This window comes from Chlorocebus sabaeus, chromosome 26 (assembly GCF_047675955.1).
Source record: "Chlorocebus sabaeus isolate Y175 chromosome 26, mChlSab1.0.hap1, whole genome shotgun sequence".
Classification (NCBI taxonomy): Eukaryota; Metazoa; Chordata; class Mammalia; order Primates; family Cercopithecidae; genus Chlorocebus; species Chlorocebus sabaeus.
The window spans coordinates 16,104,301-16,124,616 of record NC_132929.1 but is presented as its reverse complement, the minus strand read 5'-3'; the positions used below and the strand labels follow the sequence as shown (position 1 = coordinate 16,124,616).

At 50.0% G+C, this 20,316-nt stretch overlaps 1 protein-coding gene and 1 pseudogene across 1 annotated transcript; one reads left to right on the top strand and one right to left on the bottom strand.

Annotated features, from left to right (window-relative positions):
* Positions 1-1,509: 1,509 nt before the first annotated feature.
* INAFM2 (InaF motif containing 2) lies at positions 1,510-4,598 on the bottom strand. The gene has a single exon (XM_008017042.3). The coding sequence runs from the start codon at positions 4,178-4,180 to the stop codon at positions 3,719-3,721; it is 462 nt and encodes a 153-aa protein (XP_008015233.1). The 5' UTR covers positions 4,181-4,598; the 3' UTR covers positions 1,510-3,718.
* Positions 4,598-16,216, top strand: LOC103245840 (putative ribosomal protein uL10-like; annotated as a pseudogene).
* Positions 16,217-20,316: the final 4,100 nt, after the last annotated feature.

Sequence of the window (20,316 nt, the reverse complement as noted above, 5' to 3'; positions counted from 1 at the left end):
GTGAAAACTGAAAAACAAGGTAGACAGAAAAGCTTCCAAAACATGGTCTCATACCATGTGGAAATCTAGGGCTGTTAGGAACAGAAATATTTCTTATGCTTAAAACCTCAGAGAAACACTTCATTGTACCTTAACATTAATGGGGAAAGTGAAGATACCCTCACAAATTCAGCCTAATGGGTTCCTTCCCTGATCTTCCACCCCTAAAACCTTCACTTTCAAAACAGGCTTATCTCTCTTCAAGTTCAGGCTGTCAGGGAATAAATGAATGCACACCGTAACTTCCAATATAAGCAAACACCTAGAAATGGTCTTGGTAGTTCCGGTGCAAAGCCATGGAAGGAAAGTAACCCCGTTTGCACAGATCTCTCCTTCCCGGCTTAAAACTTGATGGACAACTGTGCAGCCGATTTCTAACCCTTGGAAATAAAGCTATTCAGACCACTGCTTCTCAGCCAACCAGGCCCTGTCTCATCCGCTAAGCAGGCTCCCACTGTACATATTGCTGTATATGCCCAATATGTGAAGCCACCGTGGGCAGCTGTAGAAGCCACATGTCACTGTCTGCAAAAAGGAGGGGCCGACCAAAAGAGCCTCGGAAACTCTTTCACTCGCCTTCTGCTCTGCCTTACCAAGCCCTCTCTCAGAAAGTCATTGTGTAGGCTGAAGAGGGAAATAAAAGAAGGGCGGACTTTTTCCATGCCTCCCCGCAGACTACAAGGTAATGTGAAAGAACAGTAGCTACCCCCCAACAGCTCTGCTGAAGTGCAGGCCTCAGGGGGCCCCACCGACACTGGTTTCTCACTCCGGATTTGTACCGGGCAGCATTGTCTAATAACGAGCTGAGCTCAATTGCTTACCATGTATTTTGCAGCATTAACTAATCCCTTATATTTGTGCTTTTCACCCACATCTTTTTTTGTTTGCTTGAAAGGAAGAAAAGCGCCTCACCTTTGAAGCAACCTACACCTCTCAGCCATTTGGCTCTCTTACCTCCTCCATGGTAGACAAAGCTCTGACCAAGCCCCACAGATGCACACTTGCCTTTCTGGTATTAGCACTTCTTGAGTTATCTAGAGGCCAATGGTTGAAAGGTGAGGACAGTGATGCTATCAGGCAGCTTATCCTCACCTCCGTGCTTAGCCAGCTAAATGTTTGCAGTAAATCTTAATATTCATGCTTACTGGGCCCTTAGCTTTGTCAGCTAGGCATCTGCTCCTGTAAAGCGGAACTTTTTCTCAGCCTGTTTTAAGGTTGGCAAAAGGTGGCTGAGCTAGAGATCACTGTTCTTCCCACCCCAGGATTGCTTCCCAACTAAGATGGATTCTGCCACCCTTCACTAATCAATTCATTCCAGCCATCAGGCACTGAGAACAGCAGGGCAATTGTTTTTTCCTCCTCAACCTATTCATCACCATCCATCCATCACACCTCAGACCAGTTACTCTTCCAACCTCTACTCCGTCCCCTTGAAGCACAGTTTAAGAGAAATGATCAACTTACACAGGCTTAGGCAGAGTTCTTAGGATGTATTTTTGTTCACCTGAAAAATAAAACTTTTAAAAAATATACAGGACTTTTTGAGTACAGGTATATCTTAAATGGCTGAATTATAAATAATGTCTCTGGTCATGTTCACAGCTAGGGCTGGAGCAGATGTCCCAATTCCAGTGAAGGCTTTGGAGAGTCAGGAGGCCAGCAGCTGGAACTATGAGTGGCCTCTGTAGACTCTCTAATCCATCCCAAAGAGGATTTCAACAGTCCAGAAAGCAGGGATCAGGAAGAGGACAGGGAATGGATTCCCAGATGTTCTATAAGTTCAAAGGATTCTTGGAATAAGAGATCACTTTACAAATTATTAAAATATAGGACTAAAAATTCACACAGTAAATATAAATTACAGGCTATTATTGAAGTTATAAAGTGGCATTTTATGTTTCTTCCCCGTCTCACACCAAAAATGTAAAGGCCTCACAGGCTTCCCAATGACTGAAGTCCTAGTCAGCTGCTAAGAAATCTGCTATAGCCAAGAGACCCTGGAGGTGTTACCAGCCTGCTGGTAGGCTGTGACAGCTCAGTTGCTATTATCGTGCCCACAACAGGACATGGCTTAAAGCAAGGCTGCTGTCCTGTAAACTTGGCTCAGAGCTAACCAGAGTATAGGCCAGAAAACTGGAGAGACAAACTGTTTCAGGACTCAGGTGGGTAAGTTGTCTTTTTTTTTTTTTTAAAAAATAGTGCCTCATTTCCCAAAAAGGAAACACTAAGGGGTTTGATATCTCATCACTACCCACACTCAATTGCCTAAAAGCAAGTGGCAGAAGGAAATGGAATCCAAATTGACGAAGTCTAGTTCTTGCTACCCCAGAGCTACACACATGTCCACATATTTCTCTTGATGTTTCTCATCTCCTTTATACAATTACAGGCTGCATTTAAGTAGGGCTTCTCAGGAAAGGTAAAGAGAGCCAATTTAACCTTCCCTTGGCTAGTCTATTAGCTGGCTCTCAAAGCACAATCCTGAGTGTGAAGCCCACCTTCCAGCCTTTCTGATTCTGTAGTATAACTCAAAACCAGAGGATGTGTGTGTGATCAAAGCTCTGGGGTCACAACAGATTTCATCCCAAATCGCAGGGCTTTGTCACTACAGGCTCAGGAAAGAGGGAAGGCAAAAGTGATTGCCGGAACAAGACAACATTTTGAGGAGCAGGAAAAAAAAAAAAAAGATAAAAACACTTGCCAGTCACTCTACTTACAAAAGCTTGCTCTTCCTAAAAGAATTCTGTGAGGGGAAGGCCAGGATTGAAGCACAGCAGTATTGCTCTTTCCCTTCCTTCCTCCCTGGCCCATATTCAGATACTGAGGGCTGCAACAAGCCTCTTTGGTGGGGGCACTAGGATGGAAAGAGGGGATGAGTACATTCCCCACCCCCCTAAATTGCTTCTACTTCTCCTAAGGCTTTCCACAGCCATGTCAACAGTCTAAGAATGCTTATACTCTTTTGTGAAAGAACGTCATAAACTTATATTTCAGAAATAGGAGGGGAACAGGAGAAAGTGAGTGATTTAAGAAGCCGTGTTTGTGCCCTTCCGGCCAGGTGTACTTCGGGGGACAGCAAATAGCCCTTGCTTGACCCCTTCAGTCAGTAGCTACCCAGGGTGTGGGAGGATATACATAGAATTCTATGTGATTATAGCTTCTAGTGCATATGTCAACAACTATATACAGGGATCTAGAAATTTAATGCATCTCTGGCCACTGCAACTAGGTTGACGTACCTGAGCTCCACTACTTTTGGTGCCCTCCTCCTTTCGAGAGCTTCAGCTTACTTAAAAAGAGCCCCTACAGCTCCATCCTTCCCCTGAGTCTTGGGGGAAAGCCCCAGTCATCCCTGCATGTAGGATACACCAGAGCGAGCAGCGCAGAAGGGTTTGGTGTCGGGATCTCCCCACCCCTCCCCCCATCCCCCTACAGCTCAGGGCCCTGGTGCAGCACGGTCCTGGGCAGCAAACCCCCAGCCCCCCGGCGAATCGTGGTCCCTTGGCTGAAGATGTGGCTGCGGGCCTCCCGCTCCGGGGCCAGCCGGCGATGGTGGGAGTGTGGGGGGTGTTCACTCCCGTGGGGGTCACTCCCGCGGGCTCTCCACCCCATCCTGCTGCGAAGTCCTGCCTCTGGGCTTGGGGAGGATGGTTCCCGGCTGCCCCCTCCGCGGAGGGCTTCAACGACTCCCGGGCGCCGCCACCGCTTCCTCCTCGTCCTCGTCCGGCCCCCGAGGCCGCTCGAGCGGCCCGGCCAGGGAGCTGTCCGCAGGGGGCTCCGGAGGCGCCGGCCGCGCCGCCTGCAGTGGGGGAGCGTCGCGCGGCGCCTCGCGGCGGGACGACCCGGTGGTGTTGGGCCCCGCCGCCGCCGCCCCCGAAGTCCCAGACGGGCCGGTGGCGTTGGAGCCGCCGGGGGGCGGGCCAGCGGCTCCCCCCGAGGTCCCGGCGCCCACCGGCTGCCAGATGAGGCTGTAGTAGACGGCGAGCACGATGGCGGCCAGCGACACGGAGAGCACGTAGGCGAACACGGTGGCGAGCCGGACCCACTTCTTGTTGGTCTTGGCCGCCATCTTCGCCTTCTTGTCCCCGGTGTAGGTGGCCGGCTTGCCCCGCTCGGCCGGGGCCGCGTCGCGCTCCTTCATGGGGGGGCCCCGGCCTTTGCCCCGGTGCTCCACGGCCCCGGCTGGAGGGGGCCTGGCGGCCTGCAAGGACTGGGCAGGGGGCGGCCCGGCGCCCTCGGTTCCCGGCGGCCCCGCGTTCCGCCGCCGCTCCTCACGCTGCCCGCCCGCAGCCCGCCACCGCGTCGCTGCAGCCGCCGCCGGGGCCTGGACCAGTCACCGCCGCCAGCGCCGCCGCCGCCGCCGGCCCGTCAGCTGCTTCCCCGCCGCCGCCACAGCCACAGCCGCCACAGCCGCCCGGCTCCGCGTCCCCATCCGCCGCCACGCCGCCGCGCGCTCCGCCGCCGCCTGCCCGGCCGCCGGCCGCCTGGTCTCCAGTGGCCGCGCGGACCGCGCGCTCCGCTCCAGCCCGGCTCCCCCGCCTCGCGCGCCGGCAACAGGGGGCGGGGAGAGCGCTGCTGGGGGCTGCCTCTTAAAAGGGCGACGCCAGGGTCCGGAAGTGCCGCGAGGGGAGGCGGCTGCTGCCGGGAGCCAAGAGCCCCGCCGGGACGCCCCGTTAAGAGAGAGTTAAGGGAGGCTGGCTCTTAAACGGGCGACGTCGCCGCGGCCCCTTACTCGCTGGCGCGGCGTAGACTGGAGCTCCGGGCACTTCTTTAAAAGGGGGAACGGCGTTGTGTTAGGCGGAGTGCGGAGCTAGAAGGGGGCGGTCGGAGCGCGAGCTGTCAACTCTGGCGCCTCCCGGCTCCGCCCCGAGGCTCCGAAGTGACAGGTGGAATAGCAGCCCGGGCTTCGGACCCCAGGCCTCAGTTTATCCTCTGGGAGGGGACGGTAAGAGGGAGAGGGAGGATACCACGATCCAGCTCCCAGCTCGCGCCCCGCTCCGCGTACCCCCTGGGCGGGTCCCCCAGGCCCATTCACAGCTAAGGAACCTGGTTGACGCCAGGCGTAGGCAGGCAGTCCTGGCACCTGGAGCGCGCACTGGGGCCGCAGCTGCTTGTGTTGCTTCCACCTGGTCCATGCTGGGCTTCGGAACTCTACTGAAGTCTTCCCAATTTCGTACCCCAGCCCGCCTGACCCCCCAACCCTGAGCCTCCGGGACAGAGCCACGGGACTGAGTTTTTCTCCAGACTCGCCTAACACCTTAGTCCCGAAGTTCGCAGCAGGTCGCAGGTCCCGCTTTTTGGGTCTTCCAATTCCTGGGTTTGGCCTGAATTTGGACCCAAGGGACTGCACTGAACCTTGAGGAGTTTAACTCTCAGAGATCCTACAGCGTTTTCACTCTCAGATCCCCTCCAGACCTCAAGGCTTGGGTGGTTGTCCCCTCCCCACTTTCCCATGTGAGGTTTGTCTTCTCTGGCTCCAGGCCAGGGGCCAGGCAGTGGGCTCTGTGCCTGGTCTTGGGACCCCCTAGGTGCTAACAACCCTTCATGCTCAGACTCTCCTTTGCGGCTTTACTTTGCCCTCCCCCTCCTACCGCTCTCCTGCTCTCCCTGCCTTCTCTCCTCCCCGTTCCCTCTCTATAAGCCTTTCCAGAATTCTGGTTCCCTCCTCCTTGGATGCTACTTCCTGTGTTCCCAGAACTGGGCATGTGAACTGCCTGGGTGTCTGAATGAGTGAGGGAGACTTGCCTGGGCGTGTGTTGGGGAAGAGGACTGTAGTTCTGATGGGGTTCTGTGGGTGAACCTTCTCTCAAGCCCCTGTAAATGTGAGCCTGACCTCGCTTCTACCCTGTAGGGCAGGATCCCCTCTACCCTTCTCACTTCCCCCGCTCCTCCAGGAATCTTTGGCTTCCAGAGGACCCCCCTACACACACACACACACACACACACACACACACACACACAAACACACGAGGAAGCCCTCTCAACACTGCTGCCTTGCCACCTCAGTAGCACAGAAGTGGCTACCAGAACTGAGTGTGCTAGTGGACTGTTGGAACCACAGGCCTCTAACCCAGTCTCAGTCTCATTCCTGATTCAGGCCCAGGTGTGAGGCTGCCACTACTAATGGCTAGTCAGATGCTATTTAAAGGAAAAAGCTGCTTTTTTACTTTTCTGAGAAATTTCAAGGATATTGGAAGTGTGGAGTGTTTATGGCCTTTTGTGGGCTGATGGGGAAGAAACAACTCACTTCTCCACCCTGCTCCTAGGTCAGCCAGGGCAGCCTGTTGACTTAAAATTCTTGAATTGTCTCTGGAAGTTGTCTCTCTTCTCTCCCCTGCTCTAGGGCTTTCCTGGCAGGACATATCATACAACTATTCCATGGTGAATTATTCTTAACGATTCCAGGTGAGGCTGATACAAAGCTTCCTTCACTCCCCTTTCCTGAATGCACTCCATATTGCTTCTCCATATTTCTGTTGCAAATTAAATGCCTTTCTTCTTGCTTGGTTCCCAGTGGAGTGGGAAAACAGCATGTCATTCTTCTGTACCAAAGAATAATATACTTGAAGCCTTTATTCAATTCCTCTCACTCTATCTTCTCTAAACCAAACAGTGCCAGATTCTTTAACCTGTCATCAATAATGTCTATTTATTATCTGGATTTACATAGTGTCTTTTACCCCAGGAACTAAGAATGCTTTCAGATATAATTGAGCCTGATCTCCCTGGTGCCTGAGCCATTAAGAAACCATTAGTGTTCTCCTGTTGCAGAAAACTAAATGGCCCCCTAGTGGCCTGAAAGTGAATATGCCTCCCCCCACTAAGAACAGGCAGGGATCAGAGAAATCAGAGAATCCAGGCAGCTTGGGGATAGAATGGGCCCAGAAGGTCATCTTTTGTGAATACCCCTGTGGACCGTAGAGCCTCCTCCACAAAATCCCTGGGGAGCACTCAGCAGCGTCAGTCCAAAGACCATCTGGGATGGTGGCATACTTATTGTTTGCTCCCTGAGGCAGCCCTTTTTGGCTTTGCAAAGTTCTGACCAATTATGACAATAACAGTGCCCTTAGAATGTGCTATAGGCATTAGACCAAGCCCTTACATTCCTTGTCTTATCTGTCTACCAATGACCTATCAGGTAGTACTGTTTATCTTCGTTTCATAGATGAAGTCCCTGCCTCAGAAAGGGCCAAGAACCTGCTCAAGGTCACATAGCCCTAATGCCTTAGAATTCAAAAGTCCTGATGGAATTCAGACCCCTGACTCCAGGGCATTAGGCTCTTGATCCCAGCTCTGCTCTGCCTCATAGGCAAAGCTAGACTTTGTCTCTTCTCTGTAGTGGATATTGGGGGTTACTACCCAGGTCACCCTCAGGAGGGAGGTGCTCATTCTTCCAATTGTCAGGAGTGTTGGCTATGATGGCTCAGCTGCAACTGTCCCTGGGACTTGCCTTCTGACACCAAAGGAAGCTGCCGTTCTCTCCTGGCCTACAAGCCCAATACATAGAGCCAGATCACAATAAAGCCCAGTCAGAGATGTGCAGGGGCCCACTAGGGAAGAAGGCTAGACCATGAAGTCATTGTGGAAGCAGCCAGTATATACTGGCAGGATCCAGGAGCAAATGTATAGGCTAGATCAAGGTGGGGTGTGGTGCCAAACATTAAGTTGAACAAGGGAGACATCGTTGTTATAGGAGTATTCTTCTGTGAATCAGGATGTGATATCCCAACAAGGATCCTGGGAGACAGTAGAAAGGCAATGGCTACCAGAGTGTAATAGAAATGCCAGAACTACCACAGCAGAATGTGAAAGAAGGGTTCAAAAGCTCAGAGAAGTGGGTATATTCTATGTAAGGCCAGAAACCACTTAAGTTCTGCAGGAAGGCCCAGAGGATACTCTGGTCATCAAAGCAACAAGGATGACCTTGTTGAGAGGGGTACCAGCATCCCTGAGAAGCTGAGTTTGGACTGTCCTCTGTAAGCCATGCCTGACAGCAAGAGGCCATTCTGGAACTGGCTCCAGATAGCAGTGGGGATGATAGGATGGTGAAATCATAGAAGCTAGACAGCACAACTGTTGTAATAAGCAGCAAGTTGGAGTGGCAGTGGGGGCAGTCCTGGCCAGTAGAGGAGCGTGGTTGAAGATGGTTGATAGCATAGCATCCCTGGAGCAAGCTAGCTAGGCAGCTAGTAACAGTACTGCTCAGTCTATACCAGTGATTCTCAAATGTTTTAGTTTCAGGATCCCTTTACACTCTTAAATATTGAGGTCTCTAAGCCTGATGTGGTGGCTCACACTTGTAATCCCAGCTACTTGGAAGGCTGAGGCAGAAGGATCACTTGACCCCAGGAGTTCAAGATCAGCCTGGGCAAAATAGTGAGACCTCATCTCTACAAAAAAAAAAAAAAAAAAAAAGTTGAAAATTAGCTAGGCAGGTTGGTGTATGCCTGTAGTTCCAAATACTCGAGAGGCTGAGGCAGGAGGCTCGCTTGACCTCAGGAGTTTGAGACTGCACTAAGCCATGATCATGCTACTGCACTCCAGTCTGGGTGACAGAGTGAGACCTAGTCTCTAAATATATATATATATGTATGTATGTATATATGAGAGAGAGAGGTATCTAAAGGAATTTTATTTATGTGGGTTTTAGCTATTTTAATTTGACAGAAATAAGACCAAGGGTTTTGCAAAATATTTATTAATTTATCTAAAGAATAATAAACCCTACTACATGTTAACATAGATTTTTTTTATATATATATATATATAATTTATTTATTTATTTATTTTCCAAGACGGAGTCTCACTCTGTTGCCCAGGCTGGAGTGCAGTGGCACAATCTCGGCTCAGTGCAACCTCCACCTCCCAGGTTCAAGCAGTTCTCCTGCCTCAGCCTCCTGAGTAGCTGGGATTACAGGCGCATGCCACCACACCCGGTTAATTTTTGTGTTTTTAGTAGAGACAGGGTTTCACCATGTTGGGCAGGCTGGTCTCAAACTCCTGACCTTGTGATCCACCCGCCTCGGCCTCCCAAAATGCTGACATTACAGGTGTGAGCCACTGCACCTGGCCAGATAATATATTTTTATGACAAAAAATAGTGAAAAGAGTGGCTTTGCTTTGTAAATTTGCAGATCTCTGGAATGTGGCTTTATACTGTAGAAGACAACTGGATCCTCATATCCACTTTTTTTTTTTTTTTTTTTTTTTTTTGAGGCAGACTCTCACTTTGTCACCAGGCTGGAGTATAAGTGGCGTGATCTCAGTTCACTGCAACCTGCACTTCCCAGGTTCAAGCAGTTCTCCCACCTCTGCCTCCCAAGTAGCTTGGGACTTCAGGTGCGCACCACCATGCCTGGCTAATTTTTGTATTTTTTTGTAGAGACAGGGTTTTGCCATTTTGCCCAGACTAGTCTCAAACTCCTGAGCTCAAGTGATCCACGTGCCTTGACCTCCCAAAATGCTGGGATTACAGGCATGAGCCAACATGCCTGGCATCTCATACCTGCATCTACATTTAATCTGCTGGCAATTTGTTGTTATGGTTAAAATATATGAAGAAAATCCAGCCTCATATAGACGTGTAGTTGGAAAACAGAGGAGCATTTTAACAGCCTTTTCAGATAATTGTGGCTGTTTTTGTTTGATACTACACCAAAACCCAACAAGCAGTATTTTCTTAAATGGTAGTTGAAATGTAGACTATAAAACTATATCAGTGAACTTTTTTTGTATTCAATTACCTTAAAGTCCACAGATCTAACTTGCCCTTTGAATGGCACTTTTACCCATGCATGATTTTATAATATCCTGCTTTGGTCATTTGGAAAATATTGGTTCACTGAATTAAACATATCTTTGCAATATTGATACATTTCATTATATAATAGAAAACAATCACAGTTGATAATATTACAAAAAGTTTAAGTATTAGGAATCTAGGAAGCTCATGATAGTACATACATGCTTTCTAAAATTCTAGTTTTTACTTGAAAACTCAAATTTTGTAATTGGTAACAAACACTATCAGTTATTTTTTCTCAAAGTGACAGGCTCACTTGGTTCAAATGTGAGAAAACATCTGCCATGTAACCAAGTCTGCATAGCCATGGTTTTCCAGTTCTTCTTTCAAGTAAAACTGGTGTTCCATGAAAAAAGTGGCTAGTTGAGCTCCCAACTCAATCGCAAAAGTGCTTTTCCCCAAGAAAACCGTTATACTTCCATATGCAGTAGAGTACTTTTCATTTAATCACATGGAATATTAAAAAGACATCTATTTAAGGGTCATAACTTCATAAAATTTAACAATTGTTATTGTTTTGTTAAAGATATTCTAGGCCGGGCGCGGTGGCTCAAGCCTGTAATCCCAGCACTTTGGGAGGCCGAGGCGGGTGGATCACGAGGTCAGGAGATCGAGACCATCCTGGCTAACATGGTGAAACCCCGTCTCTACTAAAAAATACAAAAAACTAGCCGGGTGAGGTGGCGGGCGCCTGTAGTCCCAGCTACTTGGAGGCTGAGGCCGGAGAATGGCGTAAACCCGGGAGGCGGAGCTTGCAGTGAGCTGAGATCTGGCCACTGCACTCCAGCCTGGGTGACACAGCGAGACTCCGTCTCAAAAAAAAAAAAAAAAAAAAAAAGATATTCTAAAGTAAAATGACTTTCTCTCTTCCTTTTTTTTTTCCTTTTCTTTTCTCTTTCTTTCTGCAATGAACTACTAGTTCATTGGTGTCACTGCCTTGGTTGTTTAAGATGCCAGAGGTAGGCCAGGCGCGGTGGCTCAAGCCTGTAATCCCAGCACTTTGGGAGGCCGAGACGGGCGGATCACAAGGTCAGGAGATCGAGACCATCCTGGCTAACACGGTGAAACCCCGTCTCTACTAAAAAATACAAATAACTAGCTGGGCAAGGTGGCGGGCGCCTGTAGTCCCAGCTACTCAGGAGGCTGAGGCAGGAGAATGGCGTAAACCCAGGAGGCGGAGCTTGCAGTGAGCTGAGATCCAGCCACTGCACCCCAGCCTGGGAGACAGAGCGAGACTCCGTCTCAAAAAAAAAAAAAAAAAAAAAAGGAGCCAGAGGTTTTACTCACCATTGCTTTAGCACCTTCAGTGCAAATGTCAACACAGTTAAAAAGGTAAATAACATGTTAGTATTATTGTGAAAGGAATTTTGACCTTGTGAAACCCCTGAAGTGATCTCAGGGACCCCAAGGGGTCTGGAGACCACACACTGAGAATCGCTGAGCTATACAATTAAAATAAATCAAGGATGAAAGACCAGGAGGTTGATGGCAGCTGCTCCAATAAAAAGTCACAATATCTTATTTGGTTTCCAGCCTGATTCGCTTTTCAGTTCAGGTTCCCAGGAGAAAGGTTTCTGCAATACTATAGCAATACAGTAATGATTTCCCCACTACTTCCCCAAAGGGAACTATGCCGTTTACCTGGGTAACTGTACACTGGGGAGAGTAGAATAGTCGAAGACTTTAAGGTCTGCTGGATGCAGTGTCTGCATTGACATTGATACCTGACTGGGAACTGAATCATCAGCATGGCCCCTGGTAGAGTGGCCTGAGGTTAAAATGTCTATAGGCTCATGAGGTGTAAGCAAATGGCTTGACTAGTTGGTTAGAGGGCTAGAAAGAGAAATACTGGAAGATTGGGAAGAAGAAGCTCTTGGGAAGAGACATGTGGCTATATCTATTTGAGTGAGCACCAAAGTGTGAATATCTTTATTTTTTATTTTTTGAGACAGGATCTTGCTCTGTTGCCCAGGCTGGAGTGCAGTGGTGCGATCATGGCTCACTGCAGCCTCGACCTCTGGGGCTCAAGCGATCTCCTACCTCAGCCCCTGGAGTAGCTGGGACTACAGGCACACACCACCACATCAGGCTAATTTTTGTGTGTGTGTAGAGATAGGTCTCACTATTGAAGATCTAAAATTTATATTACATGTTAATACTCATCAGAGAGCACCTGCCACAGGGGAGACTGCATAACCAAGTACATAGAATGATGTGGAATTTATGTTAGCTTGCCTCTGTCATTGACCACCTCATGCTGGCACAATGGGCACATGAATAAAGTGGCCATGGTGGCATAGATGGAGGAGACCTGTGTGTGGTGGCAGGGGTGGCTTAACAGAATGGGCTCCCACTCACCAAGGCCAATCTAGCTATTGTCACTGCTAAAAGTCCAACCTGCCAGCAACTGATATGAGCCACGCAGTACCAAGCTGGCTACCTTGGACCTGTTCCACTCCAGAAGGGTGAGGGACTGATCTTGACCTGAATTGCCATATATTCTGGATATGGATTTGTCTTTTCTGCTCAAAGGCCACTGTCTGGGGGCTAAAAGAGTGTTTGATTCACTGACATGGGATCTCACATACCATTGCAGAAGACCAAGAGTCCCACTTTAAGGACAGAATGGGCACATGATCATGGGATGTTTTAGGCCTATTACATACTTCACCACCCAGAAGCTGAATAGAGCTGACAGAGTGATAGAACAGCCTTTACAAGCACAGCTGAAATACCATGTTAGAGATGATGGGACACCGTGCTCCAGGAGGAGGTATGCATCCTAATCAATAACTATCATATATGGTGCTATGTCTTAACGTGTAGAATAGAGGTTTAGGAAACTAGGGGTAGAAGTAGGAATGACTCCACTTACCATCACTCCCAGTGACCTTTCTGGAGGAATTTGTGGCTCCTGTTCCTGCAGTTCCAAGCTCTCTGGGTTCAGAGAATCTGGTTCCCAGAATGGGAACACTTCCACCAGGGACAGAACAAGAACCCCATAAACTTAAGTATGGCTGCTTTCTGTTCATCAGGCTCTTTGTGCCAAGAAACCAGCAGGAAAGAAGAGGAGTCACTTCCTGGAAGGGGCAATTGACCCCGATCCTTTGGAAGAGATAGGGCTGCTGTTACATAAGGGGGTCAGGAAAGAATATGTTTGGCGCCCAGGTGATCCACTGGGGTGTCTGTTGGTATGCCCAATTTTGGTGGAAGGTGGGCACATCAGCAGCATGGTCTGAAGGCCATGGTGATTGGTGATTGGTTACCCCAACAGGCAAGCCACCTAGACCAGCAGAGGTGCAAGTTGAAGGTAAAAAGAATCTAGAATGAGTGACAGAGGAGGGGAATGATGAATATCAGTTGTGTCACCAAGACTAGTTGCAGTAGTGGGGGCTATAGTTTTCCATTTAATTCTTGTAAGTTTCCCAGAATCCTGGAGGAGCTATTCCCAGGTAGAGTGAACTTACCACGTAAATCAAGTAGGTCTGGGCTATGCATGGGGGTACTGTCTAGGTTGCTGTGGTGCACCTCCCAGATACTGCCTTTAGGACCAAGGAGCTTATCCCCAAAGTTGCCAGAAGTGTTGGCTGCCAATGGCTCACACATGAGTCTCTCCCTTGGCATTTCCTTCAGCTGCCAAAGGGAGCTGTCTTGCTGGACTTCACAACCCTTCCCTAGGGGTCATCTGCCAAGTCAATGTGGAATTCAAAGGTACAGCCCTCTTATCTGAGTTGGGGCTAACTCTAACCGGCCAGCTCAACCCCAGGGCTTCCTGTGGAAGCATTCTGTGTTGTGACTGCATTGTTCACCAATTTCTTCCTTTGGCTTGATTCTGATTCTTTCACTACTCCGGAGATGTCATCTCTGCAAGCACCCCCAATAAACTTCCTACAAGCAAATCTCTATCTTGGCATGTTTCCTGAGAAACCTGACCTAAGACAGTCTCCTAAGATTCTAACTTTAAAAATATATATATATATATACTTAAAAAAATTTTTTTTTCAGACAGAGTCTCACTTTGTCACTCAGCCTGGAGTGCAGTGGCATGATCTCGGCTCACTGCAACCTCTGCCTCCCAGGTTCAAGCAATTCTCCTGCCTCAGCCTCCTGAGTAGCTGGGACTACAGGCATGTGCCACTGTGCCTGGCTAATTTTTGTATTTTTAGTAGAGATGGGGTTTCGCCATGTTGGCCGGGTGAGTCTTGAGCTCCTGGCAAGTGATCTGCCTACCTCAGCCTCCCAAGGTGCTGAGATTACAGGAGTGAGCCACTGCACCTGACCTAGATTCTGACTTTTGGGACCCCAGAGGACAAGTCTCATCCATGTGAAGTTGGGCCTCCTGGCCACCTGTGTCTTCTATAAAGTGGTTCCCTTCAGAGTGTTGCCTGCATCCTGCAGCCTGGCTGCTTTCCACCAAATATCCTTCAACTTATGACCTTCCCTGCAACAAAGCAACCTAAACTGAATTCCTCAAGTATTTTGGGTGTGGTCTGTTGTGCTGACAATGAGAATGGGCCTGAGTGTTCCTTGGTTCAAAAGCCCTGGGTGCATCTTGGAACAAGCGGGGATACTCTTTAGAGACAAACAGCAGTGACTCATGCGTATAATCCCAACACTTTGGGAGGCCAAGGCATGAGGATTGCTTGAGCCCATGGGCTTGAGACCAGCCTGGGCAACAGAGTGAAACCCATCTCTAAAAAAAAAAAAAAAATGCAAACTCCTCACCTTCCTTTCCCTCCCTCAACTCATCCCAGATCATGATACAGAGGGTCTTGGTACAGCAAGGAATATGCAGTGTTACCAGAGCTTTGCAGGTGGTTCTGGTGTGATATCAAGATGGAGAACCACAGGGCTCAGTACCTGACTTCAGTTCAACAGCCTGAGTCTGTCCATTTTTATTGGCAGCTCTGTCATTTGACTGAGATGGAGCTGGCTGTCAGCGAAAACCCTCAGTTTTATTCACACATGCTTCTGCTAAGCTGCCACTTCCCCACCCTGTCCTTGTACAGTTGGTGTCTTGGCACGAAGCCCAGATCTCTCAGTTAAGCCCTGTTCATTTCACCTTGTGAGGTTTAGGCCATCGCTCCAGAGGGTTAGGATGTTTTTGGATCTTGAGTCTGTCTCCCAACATATTCCTGTCCTCACTGACTCCTTGCTATTCACAAAGTTGAGGGGCTTGTTCTCTGTGGCTTTGCCCAGGTCTTGATAAAAAGGTGGATCAGATGCCAAGTTTAGTGGTACATGCCCATAATCCTAGCTACTGGAGAGGGTGAGGTGGGAGGATTGCTTGAGCCCAGGAGTTCAAGACGAGCCTGGGCGACAGGATGAGATCCCATCTTATATGTTTTGTTTTGTTTTTAAAGCTCTCTCTCTGCGTCCTTGTGAAAATGATCTTGTCTTTAAACCCTGCGTGGCAATCCTTGATGCACCGCCGTGATGCCCAGGGAAGACAGGGCAACCTGGAAGCCCAACTACTTCTTTAAGATCATCCAGCTGTTGGATGATTATCCGAAATGTTTCATTGTGGGAACAGCAATGTGGGCTCCAAGCAGATGCAGCAGATCCGCATGTCCCTCCGAGAGAAGGCCGTGGTGCTGATGGACAAGAACACCCTGATGCGCACGGCCATCTGAGGGCACCTGGAAAACAACCCAGCTCTGGAGTAACTGTTGCCTCATATCTGGGGGAATGTGGGCTTTGCGTTTACCAAGGAGGACCTCACTGAAATCAGGGATATGTTGCTGGCTAGTAAGGTGCCAGCTGCCACCTGTGCTCGTCCCATTGCCCCATGTGAAGTCACTGTGCCAGCCCAGAACACTGGTCTGGGGCCTGAGAAGACCTCCTTTTTCCAGGCTTTAGGAATCACCACTGAAATCTCCAAGGGGCACCATTGAAATCCTGAGTGATGTGCAGCTGATCAAGACTGGAGACGAAGTGGGAACCACGCTGCTGAACACGCCGAACCTCTCTCCCTTCTCCTTTGGGCTGGTCAACCAGCAGGTGTCTGACAGTGGCAGCATCTACAACCCTGAAGTGCTTGACATCACAGAGGAAACTGCATTCTTGCTTCCTGGAGGGTGTCCGCGATGTTGCCAGTGTCTGTCTGCAGATTGGCTACCCACCTGCTGCATCAGTGCCCCATTCCATCATCAGTGGGTACAAACGAGACCTGGCTCTGTCTGTGGAGACTGATTACACCTTCCTACTTGCTGGAAAGGTCAAGGCCTTCTTGGCTGATCCATCTGCTTTTGTGGCTATTGCCTCTGTGGCTGCCACCACCAGAGCTGCTCCTGCTACTGTAGCCCCAGTGAGGTTGAAGCCAAGGAAGAGTTGGAGGAGCTGGATGAGGATGTGGGATTTGGTCTCTTTGACTAATCATCAAAAAGCAACCAACTCAGCCAGCTTTATTTGCAAAACAAGGAAATAAAGGCTTAAATTCTTTAAAAAAATAAAAAAATAAAAAAGAAAGGTTGGACCAGGACAGGAGTAAGAACAGAGGCAATTGGCCAATACTGATGACATTCCCTATATGCAATGCACCGTGCCCACCCAGAGAAGGACATCACACTTACTAAAACTGGCCCATTTCACAGACAGATTGACAGAGGCAGAGGAGTGATTGTGCCCAAGAATCTTACCCTGGGGTGAGAGCTAAGCCTCTCCTGTCACCTACAGCTCTCATCTCTAGGTTTGTCATCTCTCAGAGGAAAGGCAGGAGAGAAAACTGACAAGATTGGACCTTCTGAGTGGAAAGAGATTTTTAGAGCTGGAAGGAATCTTAGAAATGACCAAAAGTTTGACAGATTCAAGAGCTCAGGTAACTTGCTAAGATTACAGAACAAATCTTTGCTCCAGTGGGGACTAAGCTCTGGGTTTCTTGAAGATGGACACAGGTAAATTTGATCCAAAATGGCACTTCAAAGAGAAACATACATGGACTGATGGTGTTCCACCTTTATTTATTTATTTATTTTGAGATGGAGTCTCATTCTGTCTCCCAGGCTGGAGGCAATAGCATGAACTCGGCTTACTGCAACCTCCACCTCCTGGTTCAAGCAATTCTCATGCCTTAGCCACCTGAGTAGTTGGGATTACAGGCATGCGCTGCCGTGCCTGGCTAATATTTGTGTTTTTGGTACAGACGGGGTTTCACCATGATGGTCAGGCTGATCTCAAACTCCTGACCTCATGATCTGCCCGCCTTGGCCTCCCAAAGTGCTGGGATTACAGGCATGAGCCACCACGCCCAGTTTGTTTTCCACTTCTAAGTCCCAGATGGTTCCTCCTGGGGTTCTAGAGGGGCTTGGAATGGGAGGACAAGCAACATCTTCCTCCCGAGCATCTACAGGAGCCTTGATTGCCTCTCTCCTCCCCGAGGGATCAGTGTTGGCCACACAACCCTGCCCATGCCTCCACTTCTGCTTAGCTCTCAGTACGCAGAGGGTGGCTGGAGCTGGGGCCACAGATGGACGTACAGCTGGGCAGCTCAGCACTCTCATCTGTGCCTTATCAGCTGGGGGGGCTGTGGTGGCATGAAGCTGGTGGGAGGCTGGCACTTGCCCAGGATTCTCGGAGCCCTTGTGCTCATCACTTCATGAGTTCAGGCTGCGTGGGGACAGCTTGCTTCAAGTCCACAGTCAGGCGCAACCCTAACTCAGTCTGCCCTGCAAAGGCGGGCCCAGCCCCTGATCCACATGAACTGCTGGAAGAAAAATCCAAAGGGAAAGTCAGTGAAGACATCTGTGGAAAGAACTGTGGAAGAAGGAATAAGAACCTACCATTTTTCCTGCCAGTGTCTGCTAATAAGTAATAATAAAATAACAATGATAACTCATAATGATAATGATAGTATTATTGAGCTCTTGCATAGGCACTGTATTAAGTACCATTCATTATATTATTTAATCCTTGCAACATCCCCATGAGGCATTATTATCCCCATTTTACAGGTGAGAAGGTTGAGGCCCAGGAAAGTTAACCAGCTAGTAAGTGGCTGGGTTCCTAGAGTGGTGAGTGTGGCTCCCTTTGCCAGACTGGGAAACACATACCAGAAGAGCCATCTTCCCTCCAAAAGACAGCCAGCCCTTGGCCAAGATGGACAACAGGGTTCCATGCTCCTGAAACCCCTGCACACATCCTGACCTCCTGCAAAGCTAGCTCCAAAAATGCAGAAAATCCAGGCAGTCAGGAGAGCTGCTAGCTTTGCAGGACTGCTTCAAAAGTCATGGCATCAGATAAGAAACCGACCTAGTCTGATTCTCTCATTTGGCTGGTAGCTGTGGTACCTGAAGGTCTGAGTTCAACTTCTGCCACTAAACTTCTCTGATGAGCAAACTGGGAAACCAACGCATGGGGTTCCCATATAGCACTGGCAAGTGAACAAATGAACTTGGGACACATGTGCTGGGGTCCAGGTCACAAGCATGCCCCTTGTGGGAGGGAGCACTTGATTGAATATAAGTTCTTACCACGTTCTATGGCCCAAGGCTGCCACCTGCCAATCTCTCTGGCATAGGTGTTCCCGTGGGTCACAAATGACAGACCCACCAGCAACTTCCAGGGCGTGCATACTTTGAGTGCACCCAGCAGGGGGCATCCTTGCCCTTCCACTGCCCGCCCTGGGGGTAAGGCTGGCCCACTGCAGGGCCAGCTCAGCCCAGGAGCCCAAGGCCACATTTCCCAAATGGGGCATTCATGTAACTTCCCTGATTTTCTCTACTAATATTTACATAACATTTTTCTTTGTCAACACACATTTTACAACCTAAATGTATTTTTTAAAAGAAAAAAGCCCTCTTTGATGAAGATTTTTGGCTCTCCTGACTGCCTGGATTTTCTGCATTTTTGAAGCTAGCTTTGCAGGAGGTCAGGATGTGTGCGGGAGAGTACAGGCCCCCACTGAAGCTACAACTGGGGTCCCAAGAACAGTGAAGGCAGTGTCATCACTGAGTAAAGATAGTCAAGGCTTTTTGTTCTGTGGATTTGGAGCTGGAGATGGAAAGGAAGAGTGAGGAGCCCTGAAATCCTGCAATGAGGAGAGAAGCCTGTCCCTTTCCTCCTCAGGCTGAGGGGGAGGAATGGATGGGTCTCTCCAGGCCCAAAGTGGAGAGGGGCCTGATGGCTACAGGACAGATGAAAGGGAGGGACTTCGGTGCCGGGACCAGGGTAGTGGCAGGTGACAGGTGCAGGGGCTTTGGGAAGGGACAGGGATTTGCCTTGCAAAATCCATTCAAACAGACATCCAGGGAACCTGACCCCAGGGAGGGACCCAGAACAGCATGGGCTACCAGATGGTCCCCCGAGGGGCCCCGGACTGGAGGGAGGGAGAGAGAAGAGATGACTCTGAGGGGTCGGGGAAAGGGAGGAGAAAGAGTCCTCCAAGTTGTTACCATTTCCAGGAGGCTTGGTCAGGCCCTGTTCCGGCTCCATCCCTCTGGCCCTAGAATTGCTCTTCTGCAGATTATTTCTGTGCTGGGAATTCCCTTAGCTCCAGCCTCCACTGGGCGGTTTATTGTCTTAATTCCCCAAGAAGAGTGTCCTCCCTCACCCTCCATCCTGCCCTGGACCAGACCTCCAGCCGAGACAATTCTAGGGCCTGGGTGAGGGTCTCCACTGTTGTCAGGGATATGCAAAGCCCCATGGCAGGGGACCCAGGGCAGAAAGCCAGGCCCCAGAGGGGAAGGAAGTCATGGGTAGAGCTCCCTACCTCCCCAGTTGGGCTAAGAAGGGCGATAAAAGGAGCAGATTAGGCAAGAGGAAGTGGGCTGGGTTGAGCTGGGCTGGTGCTGAACCCCCTGGGCCTGGGGCAGAGCGTGGGTCAGGCACCTGAGCAGCTGGGGCTGAGCCTTGCCAACCGGAGCAGCCATCCCTCCACCCCAGTCCCGCTGCAGGCAGGGGTGCAGAGCAGAGGCAGGCACCCGGAGGAGAGCGCGGTGGAGGCAGGGGCAGGGGCTGCTCGGTGGGGGTCCAGGCCCCAGGCAGTCCCAGAGGCCCAGAGGTGGGAGTCTGGTGAGGTGGGTGAGGGGGTGATTGCCTTGCCTCATGTGCACCTCATTTTCATGGAGAGGAAGCATTGAGAAAGAGGAGCCGTGTGTTCAGCAAACTTTGCTTATTCAAAACACTCCATTCCAGCTGGGTCCTGTCCCCACCTGACCCCTGCCTCTGCGGTGGTCCCAGCTTTTGGGGTCAGACCCCCATGCTCTGGACCCTGCCCAAGGAAGTCTTTTCTCCTAGTAAGCTCCCTGCGCCTTTCCTCCGTCCTGGCCTGGGCAGCAGTCTCCCCAGTCGATTTCCATGTCGTCCTTCTCCAGCCCTCCTGGGCCAAATCTGACCCGGGACCACCGCAGGGACTGAGAGGCCCTGGCTCCAAGGCGACTGGGCCTCATGACCACCTGTCCGTTGTAAGCAGCGCAGAGAAGGAAGCCCAGAGCAGGAAGTGCTGAGAGGCACAGGGTGGGGGTGGGGGCGGGGGCTTC

Excerpts from the sequence above, each read along its gene's own strand:
- INAFM2 (XM_008017042.3), bottom strand. The coding sequence starts at position 4,180 with ATGAAGGAGCGCGACGCGGCCCCGGCCGAGCGGGGCAAGCCGGCCACC.